General features: G+C 45.1%; 1 protein-coding gene across 2 annotated transcripts in view; it reads left to right on the top strand.

Annotated features, from left to right (window-relative positions):
- Window positions 1-13,876, top strand: part of KCNJ6 (potassium inwardly rectifying channel subfamily J member 6) — a 159,317-nt gene extending 145,441 nt beyond the window's left edge. For both annotated transcript variants that reach the window (XM_033052104.2, XM_033052105.2), the window contains one exon: window positions 12,993-13,876. In XM_033052104.2, the coding sequence (XP_032907995.1) occupies window positions 12,993-13,318 (326 nt within the window). In that variant the 3' untranslated portion in view covers window positions 13,319-13,876. The remainder of the gene's footprint in view (window positions 1-12,992) is intronic.
- The last annotated feature ends 1,091 nt before the right edge of the window (window positions 13,877-14,967 follow it).

Below are 14,967 nucleotides of genomic sequence, written 5' to 3' on the forward strand. Positions count from 1 at the left end.
TCTCCTCCCTTCTTACAACACAAGGAATTTTCCTTTGATGATAATCAGCAGATCTCATTAAACATTTGAAGGGACTGAGGATTTCCAAGGCTCCCACATCAAGGATTTGCTAATTTTGGGCACAGGGGAAGCTGCCCTCAGTGTCCCTGTGTGTGTGCACATGCCACAGCCTCGTGTCACCCCAGCTCCATTATTCTGGGAGCAGGAAATTTTATATCATAGTTAAAAGAAGGAGAGAGCTCCACTGCAGAGAGAACAGGGAAAGGCTGAGGAAGCAGAATTGCTGCTCCAGGAAAACACTTTGGGGTTCTGTGACTGTTTCATCCCATCCTCCTTCTGTCCCTAAAACACCACCCATACCCTTCTCTGCTTAAAGCAGAGGAGAGAAAAGGTGCTGAGATGGAAAAGGTGCTGAGATGTGCTGAGATCCCATTACTGAGCCAAAACTTGTGTTGAAATAACAGGACCTGGAAAAAAAAAATTTAAAAAAACCCAGTGCTTCAGGCCAAAAAATCCTCCTGGCTGCACCAAAGGCCAACAAAAATCCTGCCCATCAAATCTGAGCACAGCCTTTCTTTGCTGCACACCTTCCACGAGACCTCAGGGCAAGTTCTCTGTTCCCTTCCTAAACTTCCCCACTGGAAAAGAAAAATAATAACAAATCCCAGCCTCAGAGACCTCCAGATAAAAGGTCATGGGAAATAAGAGCCAAATATTGCTGGTCCTGTTCTTTCTGAGCTTCAATAATTCATTCCCTGCTGGGCTGCTGGGTCCTGATGCAAACTGAGAGGCAAAGAACTTTCTGTGCTTGTGTTGTTGTGCTTCCATTGACCTGCACTGCCAGCAGAATGGAATGAAATGTAATTGGAAAATTGATGGGAAACACAAGAAATGAGTGATCTGGGTTGTACTGAGTGGGTTGCAGTTAATGCTCAGTGGAAGCAGGGCCCAGCATGTGCCAGCTCTGCCTTTGCTTCCTAAAATCAGGATTTAGGTTGGGATATTTGGGTTGCCCTATTTCCAATCCATTTCCAGTACTCACATTCCTACTGGGAATAAGCAATGGCTGTTTGTCTCCCTTTTCCCTTTAGAAATGTGTGATTAAGGTGAAAATAAAAGAGCGTTCACCTTTAGAGACAGCTCTGAGAAGCTGAGCTCAGCTCAGCCAGGCAGGAGCTCAGCCTTGGGGTGTGATTGAGCATTTCCTCACCTCAGGGCCCAGATGTTGAGCTGTGCTCTGAGGAGAAGCCAAGGTCACCCTATCAATTTGTCACCTGTCCCAGCAGCACCTCCCAGTTTTAGGGAAAGAGCCTCATGCACAGATTTGCTCCTTTTTGTGTCTCTGGTTAAAATAAACCCTTCTTTTGGAGTGTACAGTGGCTGGCTGTTTAAATTAAAAACAAATTATCATGGTGGGAGGAGAGAAGGGTTGGGTTCAGCATTTTCCCATCCCTTTTATCAGCCTGCCTTGTGTCCAGCCTGTCCCATGAGCCCTCCCAGGATGGGCACTGCAGGAAGTCCCAGAGAGAATAAATCCATCCCTGAGCTCCCCCAGCCCCAAACCTGATCCACTGCAAGCATGAAGGAGAAATCATGGAATCCCAGAATGGTTTAGATTGGAAGGGACATTAAAAATCATCCAGTGCCACCCCTGCCATGGCAGGGACACCTCCCACTGTCCCAGGCTGCTCCAACCTGGAACTGAATATTCCAGGGATCCTGGGAATTCTATTCCAGGGAAGGATTTCTCCCTAATATCCCATCCAACCCCATTTTCTCACAGTTTGCAGCCATCCCCCTTGTCCTGTCTAAGGACTTGGGGCGTTTTCAAAGACATTATCCCAAATTTTATTTCTCTTTCCCACTCTGGAGGTTAAACACACCTTAGGAGCCCCAGGAGGAGCCAGGGGATGCTGCCCCATGTACAGACATCTGTTACCTTGCTTGGGACTTTGAAAGGATCCCATGGAGGGGTAAAACTGTGCAGATCTGGGTCAGGTTTGCAGTGTGGAGCAGCAAAATCCACACAGAAGATGCTGCTGGTGTGAACTGCTGCTGACTGGGGCCAGAATCAGGAAATTTTAAAACTCCTCATTAAACACTCACATGAGACAGCAGAGACAGATGGGTTTAGCCAGAAATTGAGTTTTAGTTTAGTTGAGTGTTTTTCCTGTTTGCCACTGAGCTGGGAGCCTTGATTTTGGTGAGGGATGTGCAGTTTTGGCCAAATGCTCCTTGCAATGAAAGCTGCAGGAGAGAGGCTGTGGCACTGTGCTGCTCATACAGGAGAGCAGGAGCTGCAGCTGACACCATGCCAGCCTCAAAGCCATGTGGGGAGCAGAAGGAAATCAGGGAAAGCACCATCCTGTAGCTCAGAGAGGGTTCAGCAAGGTGCACCCTACAAATAATCCACTCCTGCAACTTTTGCAATAATCCCTCGACGTTTTCCAGGCATTGCTGCTTCTTTTTTTTTTTTGTTTTTTTGTTTTTTTGGTTTTTTTTAAATAATCTCCCTTAGGCACACAGTCACTTCCAAGGCATCTCTGCTGGGAGAAGAGTGCCACCTCATGTCTGATGCTGAGGATGGAAGGAGCAGGGCACAGGGACAGCAGGATTTCATCCAGCACACCCTGAGGCCATCACCCCCTCCAAAACTCGAGTTTGTGTGTGCTGAACAGGAATTCATTCATTACTCAGGAGAGCTGGCATTGTGGGGGCTTTTATACAAAATTTTTCCTGATTTGAAAGCCTTCTTATTTAATTTTAGATTCTTTTCTATCATCTTAAGCACCTCTCCTCTGGGAATTCTGAATTTGGATGTGAGCACCCTCACCTTGCTTCCCTTTCCCCACACACTCTTCTAAAATTCTTTATTTTTTCCTTATTAAAACCAACATTTTTTTCTCAAATTTTTTCACCTGAGATAATCACTGTTAAACTAAGGAGAATTAAAAAGTCCTAATGACTCTGTTGTTCCCACAACTGAGGTGTAAGTGTCAAAGACACTTAGAATTTCTCTGCTCCATCACCAGTTTGGACTGTTTGAGGAAAATCTGCCACATTTTGCCATGGATTGATTTGTCTGTGCTCCTCCAGAAACAATTAGTTTAAATATTATTAGTTTAAAAAAATATTATTCGTTTAAATATTATTAGTTTAAATATTAAGAAATAGAAAAAAAATAGCTTTTTTTTTCCTGGCTTTTTGCTGTTTTTTGGTCCCCTCTCCCCTGCTTTAAATGAATTCAGGCATTGAGGAAAGTGCCAGACTGAAAAGCCCAGAGCTTGAAGTGTGTTGTTCCTATTTCTTCCCAGAATAGAAATATCAGGAGAGCAGAACTGAAGCTTTCCTAAAATCCCAACCCTATTCCTGCTCTTCTCCTTTATTGGACACCTTGCTAGACGTGGGCAGTAATTAAAGATCCCAATCAGTTTCTTCCACACCACCTCCAATAAAACCAAAGTCAATTAAAACCAAGTGAATGTTAATTTTTCCAACATGATAATTGATCTACCAGCAGGTGTATGAATAGCCCCTACTATTGGACAGGATAAAGCAGATAAAATGGATAAAAATTGGACATAACTCAAATATTAAAAAGCATTTCAGAAGTGAAAATTTTGCATCTCATTCCCCCAGGCATCCACTTTCTGCTCCCTCCTGCATCTCCAAAATATGCTGCTCAAGTTGTCAGATAGCCAAATATTATTAACCTGAAAAGCATCAACTTAATAAATCTCATCCCATGAACAGAAAAAAAAAAAAAAACAAAAAAAACAACTCAGAATAAAAATCAAAACCCACTTGCTGCTCAGTGGGAGGATTTTACAGCGCAGATGATTTTCTGTGCAGAACTGCAAGAAGGCCTGCAAAAGTTTATCAAAAATCAGAGCTGCAGGGAGCCTGGCATTTTGTCAGTTTTTTGTTATGATCAAGATATCAATAAATCCTCATTTAAATTCTAATTAAAGGCTGTTGTTGTGTCAGATGAACTTGGAGCTTAAGGTGTTTAATGGTTTCCCTTAAAGAGATTTTTGTGGAGGGCTTGATCAATCACATTAAGTAATGACATGAACAAATGTTTGGTTGCTTAAATTCTCTCCCACTAAGAAAATTAAGGGGGATAAGATCTGCTACCCAAGCCCATCACTTAAAATAGCAACAAAACCAGCCCAGATATTCCTCCTCCTCCTCCTCCCAGAGCCTGGAATTTAGAGCTTCCCTCTGCAAACCATGGAGCTCCTCTCCCCCAGCCCTCTTGCTACTCTTTCAGGTGAAGCAGAAGTCAGAAATACCATTTCTGAACACGAGACATCTTTGGAAAAGCTGATTTCTTCAAGTTTTCTCTTCTAAAATCGAGTTCCACCCACCCACGTGTGGCTTGTCCCAGCCCACCCAAAAGGATGCAGCGTTACAAAACCACCCAGGTGACCCCACTGAGCTGGGCTGCTGCTTCCCAAAAAAAATTCCAGTGATTTCAGAGCCTTTGTGCTGCATTTCCAAACATCTCCCAAGCATCTCCCTGGCAGGAACAAGCTTCACCCTGAGCTCTCTTTCATCTGCCCCCCTGCTCTCCCTGCTTCAGCCACGAACCTCCAAACAACCCCCAGAATATTTGGAGGGTGATTCACAGATTTTGCTGTCAGAAAGCTCCTGATCCTGCCTTATTTCCTGGATTTTGCAGCATGCCAAGCTGTGTGTTCACACTGTTTTGTCTTAAATCCTGGCATCACAAACATTTCCACAGGAAAATGTGACATTTTTATAAAAAGCTCCGAGTCAGGAAAGTTCAGCAGGGAGCAAACCTTGGATGTTCAGCATTTTAAGGAGAGGAACAAAAGCCATCCAAACCTGCAGACTGGGATTAGGTGTGGAAGAAGTGGTGGAATAGATCACACTTCAATTTTCATGCAATGTTTATCCCCCATCTGTGCCAGCACAAGGTACAAAGTGTCACAGAAAATGCTTCCTTCACAGCAAACACCATTCCAAGGAAAGTTTGTTTTTTTTTTCTCCCAGCCATCCCTTGGCATTAATTCCAAAGTAGGAATTGAGCAGTGCCCAAACCTGCCTTGTTTTGGTGTCAGTGCCATTGCACTGGGTGCTGAGTGCCTGCTGCCCAGGAGAGCTGCAGGTGTTGAGGGTTCTGTTTATTTTTCCACAAAAGATTGGCTCTCCATGCACATTCCTTGAAGGATGCCATAATGGAAGAGCTCCTGCACAAAAAAATATTCAATCCTTTTTCAAGGCTGAATGCATTTCAGAGAATCACAGAAAGATTTGGGTTGGGAGGGACCTTAAAACCCATCCAGTTCCACCCCAGCCATGGCAGGGACACCTCCCACTGTCCCAGGCTGCTCCAACCTGGAACTGAACATCCCAGGGATCCAGGGGCAGCCACAGCTGCTCTGGCAATTCCATCCCAGCCCCTCCCAGGGAACAATTCCTGATTGCCAAGATCCCATCCAACCCCACAGTGAAGCCATTCCCTGTGTGCTGTCCCTGCAGCCCTTGGGAATTGTCTCTCTCCAGGTTTCCTGCAGCTCCTTCAGGCCCTGCAAGGCCACCCTGAGCTCAGCCCAAAGCTTCTCCTGTGCAGGCTGAACAATCCCAGCTGTGCCAGCCTTTCCTCCCAGCAGAGCTGCTCCATCCCTCTGCTCATCCTGGGGCTCCTCTGGGCTCTCTGAGCAGCTCCAGCTCCTCCCTGGGCTGGGAATTCCAGAGCTGGATGCAGGATCCAGGTGGGGTCACACCTGAGGGCACAGGGGCACAACCCCAATCCCTTTCCTGCTGCACACCCTGCTGTGGATGCAGCCAGGACACATTCACCTTTCTGGGATGCAAATGCACATTTCTAGGTTGGGCATTTTCTGTTCTTCGCTTCCTACTTGTATTTTATATGTGCCCAGTTCCCATCTTCTGCCTCCCCAGCAGGGAGTGGAGAGAGAGGAACCTGCTTTTGATCCATCCAGGATCCCCTGAGCCCCATCCAGATCCTCTCAGGATCCTCTGAGCCCCAACCAGATCCACCCAGGATCCTCTGATCTCCATCCAGATCCACCCAGGACACTAACCCCATCCAGATCCATGGAGCTCCATGCAGATCCACCCAGGATACTCTGAACCCCAACCAGATCCACTCAGGACACTCTAACCCCATCCAGATCCACTCAAGATCCTCTGAGCCCCATCCAGATCCATCCAGGATCCTCTGAGCTTCACCCAGGATCCTCTGAGCCCCATCCAGATCCACCCAGGGCACTCTAACCCCATCCAGATCCACCCAGGATCCTCTGAACCCCAACCAGATCCACCCAGGATCCTCTGAGCCCACCCCAGATGCACCCAGTAATAAAAACAAAGCTCTTGTGTGGTGCTGACCCGATGTCTGGGGAAGCTCTGGATCCATAAATGTGTCCCAAAAGCCAAACACAGAGCAGAGCACAAAACCCTGGCACTTCATGCTCCAGCTCCTCTGAACTGAGCTCCTCATTTCCAAGGGCTCCAAGGGCCAGTTCTGGAACAGCTTCTCTCTCTCTGCTCAGACATTATTGCATTTAATAAATTTCCCACATTCAGATGACAGAAAAATGTAATCATCACCCCCTGGAAAAAGATCAGCTGAAAAACAACATCAAAATTCAGACACATCAAGATTTGCTGGGCACGGCCTGAATATGAGGTTAATGGAGGTTAAATATTGGCTGAATTGTAAATTTATGGTAAAAAATGCAATTTTTGGGTAAAATTTCTGTCTCTTTATTCTCTATTTTATTGAGAATATGTTGGTACAGTTTGCTAAAAGTGGCAGCACATTTGAGGCTGGATCAGACAAACTCCTGCCTCAGCAGGTACCACTCATCAGAAAGCAAGAAATTAGACACAAATTACCCAGTATTTAATTCCTGATAGGAGAAACAGAAACCAAACAAACCAAACATTTCTAATTCAGCATTTTTCCACTGGAAAATGTCATTTCACTGGCATTGAAATCTCCTGCTGGAGGGGAAAATGCATTTTAACAGTTTGTAAAGACTAAAGCATATCCAATTTTATTTTCTTATTTAGGTGTTGCATTACACAACAGAAGTCAGAATGAAACCAGAATGCTTTGACTGATTCAAGTTAAATTTTGTTAAGAATTTCACTTAATACCAGCTCCATTTTATTTTTTTCATGCTTGCTATTTGTTTTAGCAAGAAATAGAATTTGGAGCATCAGAAAGTTCAACTGACTTGAAATTATGGCTTCAGTTTCCTTTGCATATTCATCTCTGTGCAAATGGGAGCTGATAATCTGTGTGTTCTCCTGCAGAGCTGTGATTTTTATTTTTTTTTAAAGGGATGGGGTGGTCAGAGCAGCTGCTCCAGCCCACTCACTCCGTGGCAATTTGGATTTTCTGGGCTGAGCTGGTCCCTGCTCCCTCCTCAGCTTCCACAGAGACCCCTGAGCAGCACTCACAGATGGTGACAGCAAATAAAATCTCCAATGCAGTGGTCTGCTCCTCAGGCTGATTGAGGGAGAAAGGTGGAAATAGAAATATTAAATTCTACAAATCATTTGCAGGGAAAAAAAAAAAAAAAAAAAAAAAAAACCAAAACACCAAAAAAACCAACACCAGTTTTAACATTATGAAAGGAAAAAGAAAACAAACAATACCCAGTAAAAGTTAACTCCTTATATTCTTATAAGAATTAAAAAATTTGTCCTCACTCCCCTCTTCTCCCACTCAACTCACTCCCCCACAATGAGGGTTTCACTCCAGACATGCTGAAGCAAAGAGATTTAAAATATTTAAAAGGCTCCCAGGCACCTGTGCAGTTTTGGCTTCTTGCAGGAGGTTTTGACATTTCTCAGGGTGAGAATTCCAAATTCCAGGTGTGCTCTGAACCCCTGGGAATTCCCCTTTGCTACCTCTGAATGAGAGATTTTATACATATATATATATATACACATATAAAAATATCCATTTGTGGGGTGTTTACTCAAATAAACTGAAACTACCATGGCTTTATTGTCAGTTGTACCTAAATTCTATGATTTAAAATACTGCAGTGATTTCAGGGTCCAACAAGACTTTTTGCTTCCTTCTTAGCTTGATTTTAGAGGACAAATTAACTGCCATGGAATGTTTCTGACACAGGCTTGGTGGCACTTAGGGAATTTTATTCCAAATCTTTTTTCTTTTCTTTTTTTTTTTTCTTTTTGAGGCAATCATTTTCACACCAGGGAGAGCTGTTTAGTACAAATTTGACAGCAAAAAAAAAAAAAAAAAAATTCTAGAGGAGGAAGAGAGTCTACTGCCAGCACATCTCCTGCTTTTGCATCTCAGCGTGTTCCTGGTGGCACAGCAGTGAAACAGAGCCAGCAAAGCTGGGGAATTTGCCAAAACCCACACAGAGTCTGCAGGAGAAGAGAGGGATCAAGCAGGGGGTCTTGACTCTGAGCTAGTTTTTAATAGCCCACACTGCTTTCTGCTTCTGCTGAACGCCCAGAAATAGAGACTTGCCAAATCCTTCACCCAAATCCATCGAGTGCAAAAGGGCACTGGGGCAGATCCTGGATGGGATCCTGGAAATGCACCTGGGTTTCCTGGAAATACACACAAGGTGCAAGGACACAGGGAATGGATTCCCACTGCCAGAGGGCAGGGCTGGATGAGATTTGGGGCAGGAATTGTTCCCTGGCAGGGGCTGGGATGAATTCTCAGAGCAGCTGTGGCTGCCCCTGGATCCCTGGAATGTTCAGTTCCAGGTTGGAGCAGCCTGGGACAGTGGGAGGTGTCCCTGCCATGGATGAGCTTTTATGCCCCTTCCAGCCCAAACCATTCCAGGATTCTGTGATCTTTTACGGTTCAATGATATTTTGGTTTTACCAGACCTTTGGACAATTTAATCTCTTGATTTTTAAGGTGCAAAAGTGAACATGGAGCTGTTTGCTTGACCCAGCTATAACAGATTCTGAAAATAAAATCTTCAGCCCTTTAGGGGGATGGAGCAGCTCTGCTGGGAGGAAAGGCTGGCACAGCTGGGATTGTTCAGCCTGCACAGGAGAAGCTTTGGGCTGAGCTCAGGGTGGCCTTGCAGGGCCTGAAGGAGCTGCAGGAAACCTGGAGAGAGACAATTCCCAAGGGCCGCAGGGACAGCACACAGGGAATGGCTTCACTGTGGGGTTGGATGGGATCTTGGCAATTGGGAATTGTTCCCTGGGAGGGGCTGGGATGGAATTGCCAGAGCAGCTGTGGCTGCCCCTGGATCCCTGGGATGTTCAGTTCCAGGTTGGACACTGGGGTTTGGAGCACCCTGATCTAAGAGAAGATTCCTCACCCATGGCAGGGGTTGGAATTGGAAGATCTTTGATGTCCAACCCAAACCCATCTGGGATTCTTTGATCACAGTGATGAAGAATTCTCCCATCTCCTCCCCCTGGCCAAAGGTGCAAAGCTCAGCTCTAAAGCCCAGCTCTAAAGCCCAGCTCTAAAGCCCAGCTCTAAAGCTCAGCTCTAAAGCCCAGCTCAGAGCCTCTGCTGATTCCTGATTGCCACAGCTCCATCACACTGAGCCTGCAGGAATTTATCTCAAGGCCTTGAGAACTTCCTCCACATTTAATTTTGGTTTTATGAGGCTCTCATGGACCTTTTGGCAAAATAGATCAAAACCTCTGCAGTGACACCTCACACAGAGAGAGTGAAAGGAATTCCACAGGAGCATCACGTAGAAACCCTAGTCACTAAGAATTTTAAATTTTCTGTACTAACAAGCACTAACCCCAAAAAAACACCGAATTTAATTTATGGCCATGGAAAATGCTTCCAAAATTAAATAATAAAACTAAAATTATAAGTGTGCTGTTTAAATAAAAATGTGCAATATCACATAGTGGAAAACTTCAAATTTAAAATTTTAAAATATAATAATAATATATATATAACAAAATGAAAGTTTTAAACCAAAAATTTGTCATTTTTTTCCTAAGTCTAAGCAGTGTTTTATAATTAAATAAAAAAGTCCGCATTGTGAACCGCAATTAATTGTTATTTTTTTAAATAAAATAATTTAAATATAATTTCTTAATTAAGCAGTTTATCGTAAAAAAACCTTATAAGACAAATATGACTCCATTTTTAGCCTGAACTTGAAAATTAGTTAAATTGAAATAGTGTAAAACTCACAGTTTGTAAAATTATAACATAAATAGGAAGTCTGTCCTGGTGCTGCCATCATTCTTTGCTCCTCATTTCACTGAGAGCCCTTTTTTTAATCCCAGAAATGGAATTTCTGGAGAAGAAAAGGTGCTGCTGTAAAAAAGGCTTGTCTTGAGTAAAACAAAAGCTGGGTGAGGCTGACACTGTGTGGAAATGGCAGGGCTGGAAAATCACTGTATTTCAGCCCAAACCTGGGTTTGATTCCTTGGTTCTCCAACAACCTTTTCCCCCTGATTTTTTTTAGGGAATTTTATTTTTGGTGGCTCTCATCCAAAGGGAAACACTGCATGGTACAAGTGCCTGACACAACATTTTATTGCCTAAGCTACCATGAAATCTTCAATTAAGTGCTTCTTGTAGAAGCAAAGAACTTTTCTGGTTCCATTGAAAAGCAAAACAATAAACATTTTTAATAATAATAAACAATAATAAAACAACAAAAAACCAAGGTAGCTTGGCTGCCTAAAATTAAGTCTCCTTCACCCAGTCCTCATAATTTAGTTTCACTGGTTTGAGAAATCCCAGCTTCCATTCTAGCACTGAAAGTGTTTCATCCCACTATGGAAAAGGAATTAAATCAGTGCTGAATGGGAGCAATTAAAAATTAAAAATGGAGATCAGCTTTTCAGAGGAGGGTCTGTTTTTAATGAGCTGTAACTTTCACACAGTCCAATTAATCTTCTTGTTTTCTGCAGAAAATTGTCCCTCCTCTTTCCCAGCAGGCAGAACGATTTTTCCTAAGCAGAGCAGCAGGATCTCTGAGTACTTGCCTTCCTTGCCATGAAAATTCCAAATTTCCCACTCACTTCCAAGCAGGATTTCAGCAGTAAAGGGACTGGGAGCAGATGGCTCTTGGGAATGGCACCTTCCTCTGGGGAAACCCACCCAGATCAGGGGATCACAGAATCATGGAATCATTCAGGGTGGAAAAGAAATTCCAGATCATGGAGCCCAACCATCAACCAGCCCCACCCCAATGCACCAAAAATTGTCCCCAGGTGCCACATCCACACAGGTTTGGGATATTTCCAGGTGTGGTGATTGCAGCACTGCCCTGGGCAGTGCCAATCCCTGAACTCCCTTTCCATGGGGAAATTCCTGCTGCTGTCCCCCCTGAGCCTCCTTTTCTCCAGGCTGAGCCCCTTCCCAGCTCCCTCAGCCCCTCCTGGGGCTCCAGATAGGATTTTGTCACAGGGCTTGGTTCCTCCCACCCTTCCCACCTGTGAAAGGGCAGGAAAATGGGAAGATCTTTGTGTTTACACGTGTGCATTTGAGAGTTGAAATGCAAACTTGTCCTGGAAGAACAAAGAGACAAAGGAAGGCTTCAATATTTGGCCTTAAATAAAGAACTGATGTAGTATCTCTGCCTGGCTGCAGCAGGGAGGAGATGCAGAGCAGCAGCTTTCCCACCTTTTCCTCTGGAAATCATCACTCCACAGGGTCCAAGGTGCTGCAGGAAGGGCAGGGAAACGCTGGAGCAGTGTCACAGTGTGGTGCCAGCTGGTAAATGCCTTCTAAAGGGGATTTAACAAGTGAAAAACACAGAGAAATTGCATTTGCAGCCATCAGAAGGAAGAAATGAGACCTTGAGAGAGAAGGCTTTAAAGAATGAGGGCAGAATGACCTGGAACAGTAATCACAGCCCTGGAAAAGATTTGGGACATTAAACTCCCAATGCTGGCTCTTCACAGGACACTCCATGTGATTTTCCATGATGCCCCCAGCACAGAGACACAATGGGCATTTCTACACTCTGCTATTTGTACACTCTAGATTTATTATTTTAAACCGTTTATGACTACTTTCTAAATAACTGATGTGTGGCAAGCTTGTCCAGGGCTTAAACTATTTCATTTATTAAATATTCCAGATATATACTGTTCAGCTTAGTAGTACAATGCTAATAATGTGCAGTAATCAAAGCTGGCATCATTTTTGGCCTCTTAATTTCCCTTCTCCTGACATTTTTTGCCTGGCCAGATGGGTTTCCCATATTTCCTGGGCATCTGGGTTTTTCCCCTTCGCTCCAGAGCACCAATATTTGATTGCAGTGCTTCTCTGAGCTGTGGGTCTGGGATGGAGCAGGTTCCAAGTCACAGCTCCTTGCTGTTCCCAGGGATTTCTTCACCCAGATTGGATCAGCACCTCTTTTGTGCCAAAAAAAGCACAGGGTTTTTTGGGGTTTTTTTTGGTTTGGTTTTTTTTTGCCCTGTAGGGTGAGGGTCCATGAAGAGAAGGTAACAAAGAAATTAATCCCAATTATCCCAATTCCACACCAGCCAATATCCCAACTCCCTGCAGGAGTTTTATTGATATTTATGCATTTCCCACCAGCCCAGCTCTCAGATGAGGGTGACTAAAAGGTGACTCCCACCTGTAGGGGAGCCAAGGGAACCCTTGGATGTGGGATCAGGGTGGGCTCCAGCAGAGGGAAACTTTGGTGACAATTCCTGTCACCCTGGGCACGGGTTTGTGACAGCCAGGGGACAGAGGATGGCACAGTGCCCCACACACCTGAGACCCAGCAGCAGGTGAGTTGGTGAAACACAGGCAGAAGAGCAGTGAGTGTCTAATAAAGAAATTATTATTAAAATCTTCACTGACACACCGAGCCCTTCTTACCCCGCTCATGCACGGGAGGAAAGGGCGGTGGTTTACGCTCCCTAAAACTGATTTCTGATGTGAAACCTCATCCTGTCCTGGCACGAGCCAGCAAAAAGAATGGATGAAAGGCTTGGGGAAGCAGTGGGCCCTGATCACAGCACCTGTTCCTTGTCTGTTGTTGCAGGGATGACCTGCCAGGCTCGCAGCTCCTACATCACCAGTGAGATCCTCTGGGGCTATCGCTTCACGCCCGTCCTCACGCTCGAGGACGGCTTCTACGAGGTCGACTACAACAGTTTTCATGAAACCTATGAGACCAACACCCCCGTTTACAGTGCCAAAGAGCTGGCAGAGATGGCCAGCCGAGCAGAACTGCCCCTGACCTGGTCTGTCTCCAGCAAGCTGGACCAACACGCCGAGCTGGAAACGGAGGAGGACGACAAGAACCAAGAAGACCAAAACGAAAGAAACGGAGACGTGGCCAACTTGGAGAATGAGTCCAAAGTGTAGAACCAGAGGAGGAGTAAAGGCCACGCCACCTCCTTTGTCTCCTCCCTCTCTGCTCCCTGTTCCTTTCTGCGACACGCCTTTAATTTTTTTTTCTCTTCCTGTTATTGGTAACTCACGGAAAATGAACGGTTTAGACGCGAGATCCCAACTTCGACCCAAGAGGTTCCCAGACTAAGCAAGGGCGTGGGTTAAAGCTGCAGCACCCATCAGGGATGGGGGAATCTCCCTTCCCCTGGCAGTGACTGCTGGCACCCCTCCAGGTTTATCCACAGCACAGGAACCAATCCCTGAACGCAAAGGAAACGCAAGGGATTTAAAAGGAAGCGCTGATTAACGCTCATCACAGCAATGGGCTTTGAGGTTTTGATGCATTTCAGGACAGCTTCACAGACTGGGTGACAGTGGAATGGGCCTTGCAGCTTTAGAGGAAGGGGAGCAGAGGGACCTGCAATCCCACACGACCCTGTACATATGCCTTATGTAACTATTTCTCTCTACATTTAGTAATAAACGCCGCATGTACAAAAGTACTGTAGTAAAGAACTTCTAAATAATGTACACAGCTGTGTAATTAATGTAGGTTTAGAAACAGAGCTCTAGAAATATTGGGATGCAAAAACTAACTCCCCGTCGAGCAGGCATTTCTCTTCAAATATTTGCAGTGTAAAATTGATTTTAATTTTTTTTTTTTTCCTCCTCCCCTTTCTGACTCTTCTAGTGCATAACATTTCCTTCAGTGTACCAGACTGGCAGCTATTTAGAGTACCTCACTGTTGGCCAAACAGATCGTTTCACTCACTCTAAAAAGCCATAAGTCTGGGAGAGGGCAGGGCAGAGAATTGTACTCCTGACATACTGTGAAAATGTTTACAAACAAGGCAAGACCCTTCCTGGTTACTCTTTTTTTGGGGGGGCAGTTTGACCGAAAAATTGAGGCTGTGGCAAAACTGGTGGCTAATCAGAATTTCCTGTATCCTCTTCATGTCAGGAGCGTGTGGAGGTGTTCTCCTCAATGTGCAGCACCCAGTGATGGCTAAGCAGAATTTCCTGTATCCTTTTCATGTCAGGAGCGTGTGGAGTGTTCTCCAGGGAATCTGCTCCCTCCTCCCCACCCAAACCGCGGGATTTCAGCGGAGCCGTTCGCCACACACACACACACAAAATAAAAAACCCACACACAAGCCATTGAAAAATGAATGTTTGCACCTCAGCCAGTAGGTTTTAGCTACTTCAGCTGGGAAAGAATTCGTGTGGAGCCAGAATCCATGAAATGTGCAGTTTGCTGGTGCTGAGGCACGGGGGGCACAGCATCCCTGGGGTGTCCTTGCAGAATTCCCAGGAAAACACAGGGACCCTGCCAGGGGAGCGGCTCCTCGCGGGGTTTCTCCACCTTAGGCAGCTCCCTGGTGGTTGTAAATCCCTGGAAAACCCTGGACATTCCATGCAGGGGGCAGAGAGAACTCGCATTGCACCCACGGGTGCAAAGGGCAGCGTTTCTGCCAGCAAAGGAGGAGAAGCTGCAGCCTTAATTTTGGTTTTTTTTATTTTCATGCCTGCCTACTCCAGGAAGAAAGAAAACACTGAAGAGAATTTGAAGCTTTTTTCCTTTTTTTTTTTTTTTTTTTTTGTACAGAAAAAATTACGTTTAA

This window comes from Catharus ustulatus, chromosome 2, assembly GCF_009819885.2.
Source record: "Catharus ustulatus isolate bCatUst1 chromosome 2, bCatUst1.pri.v2, whole genome shotgun sequence".
NCBI lineage: Eukaryota > Metazoa > Chordata > Aves > Passeriformes > Turdidae > Catharus > Catharus ustulatus.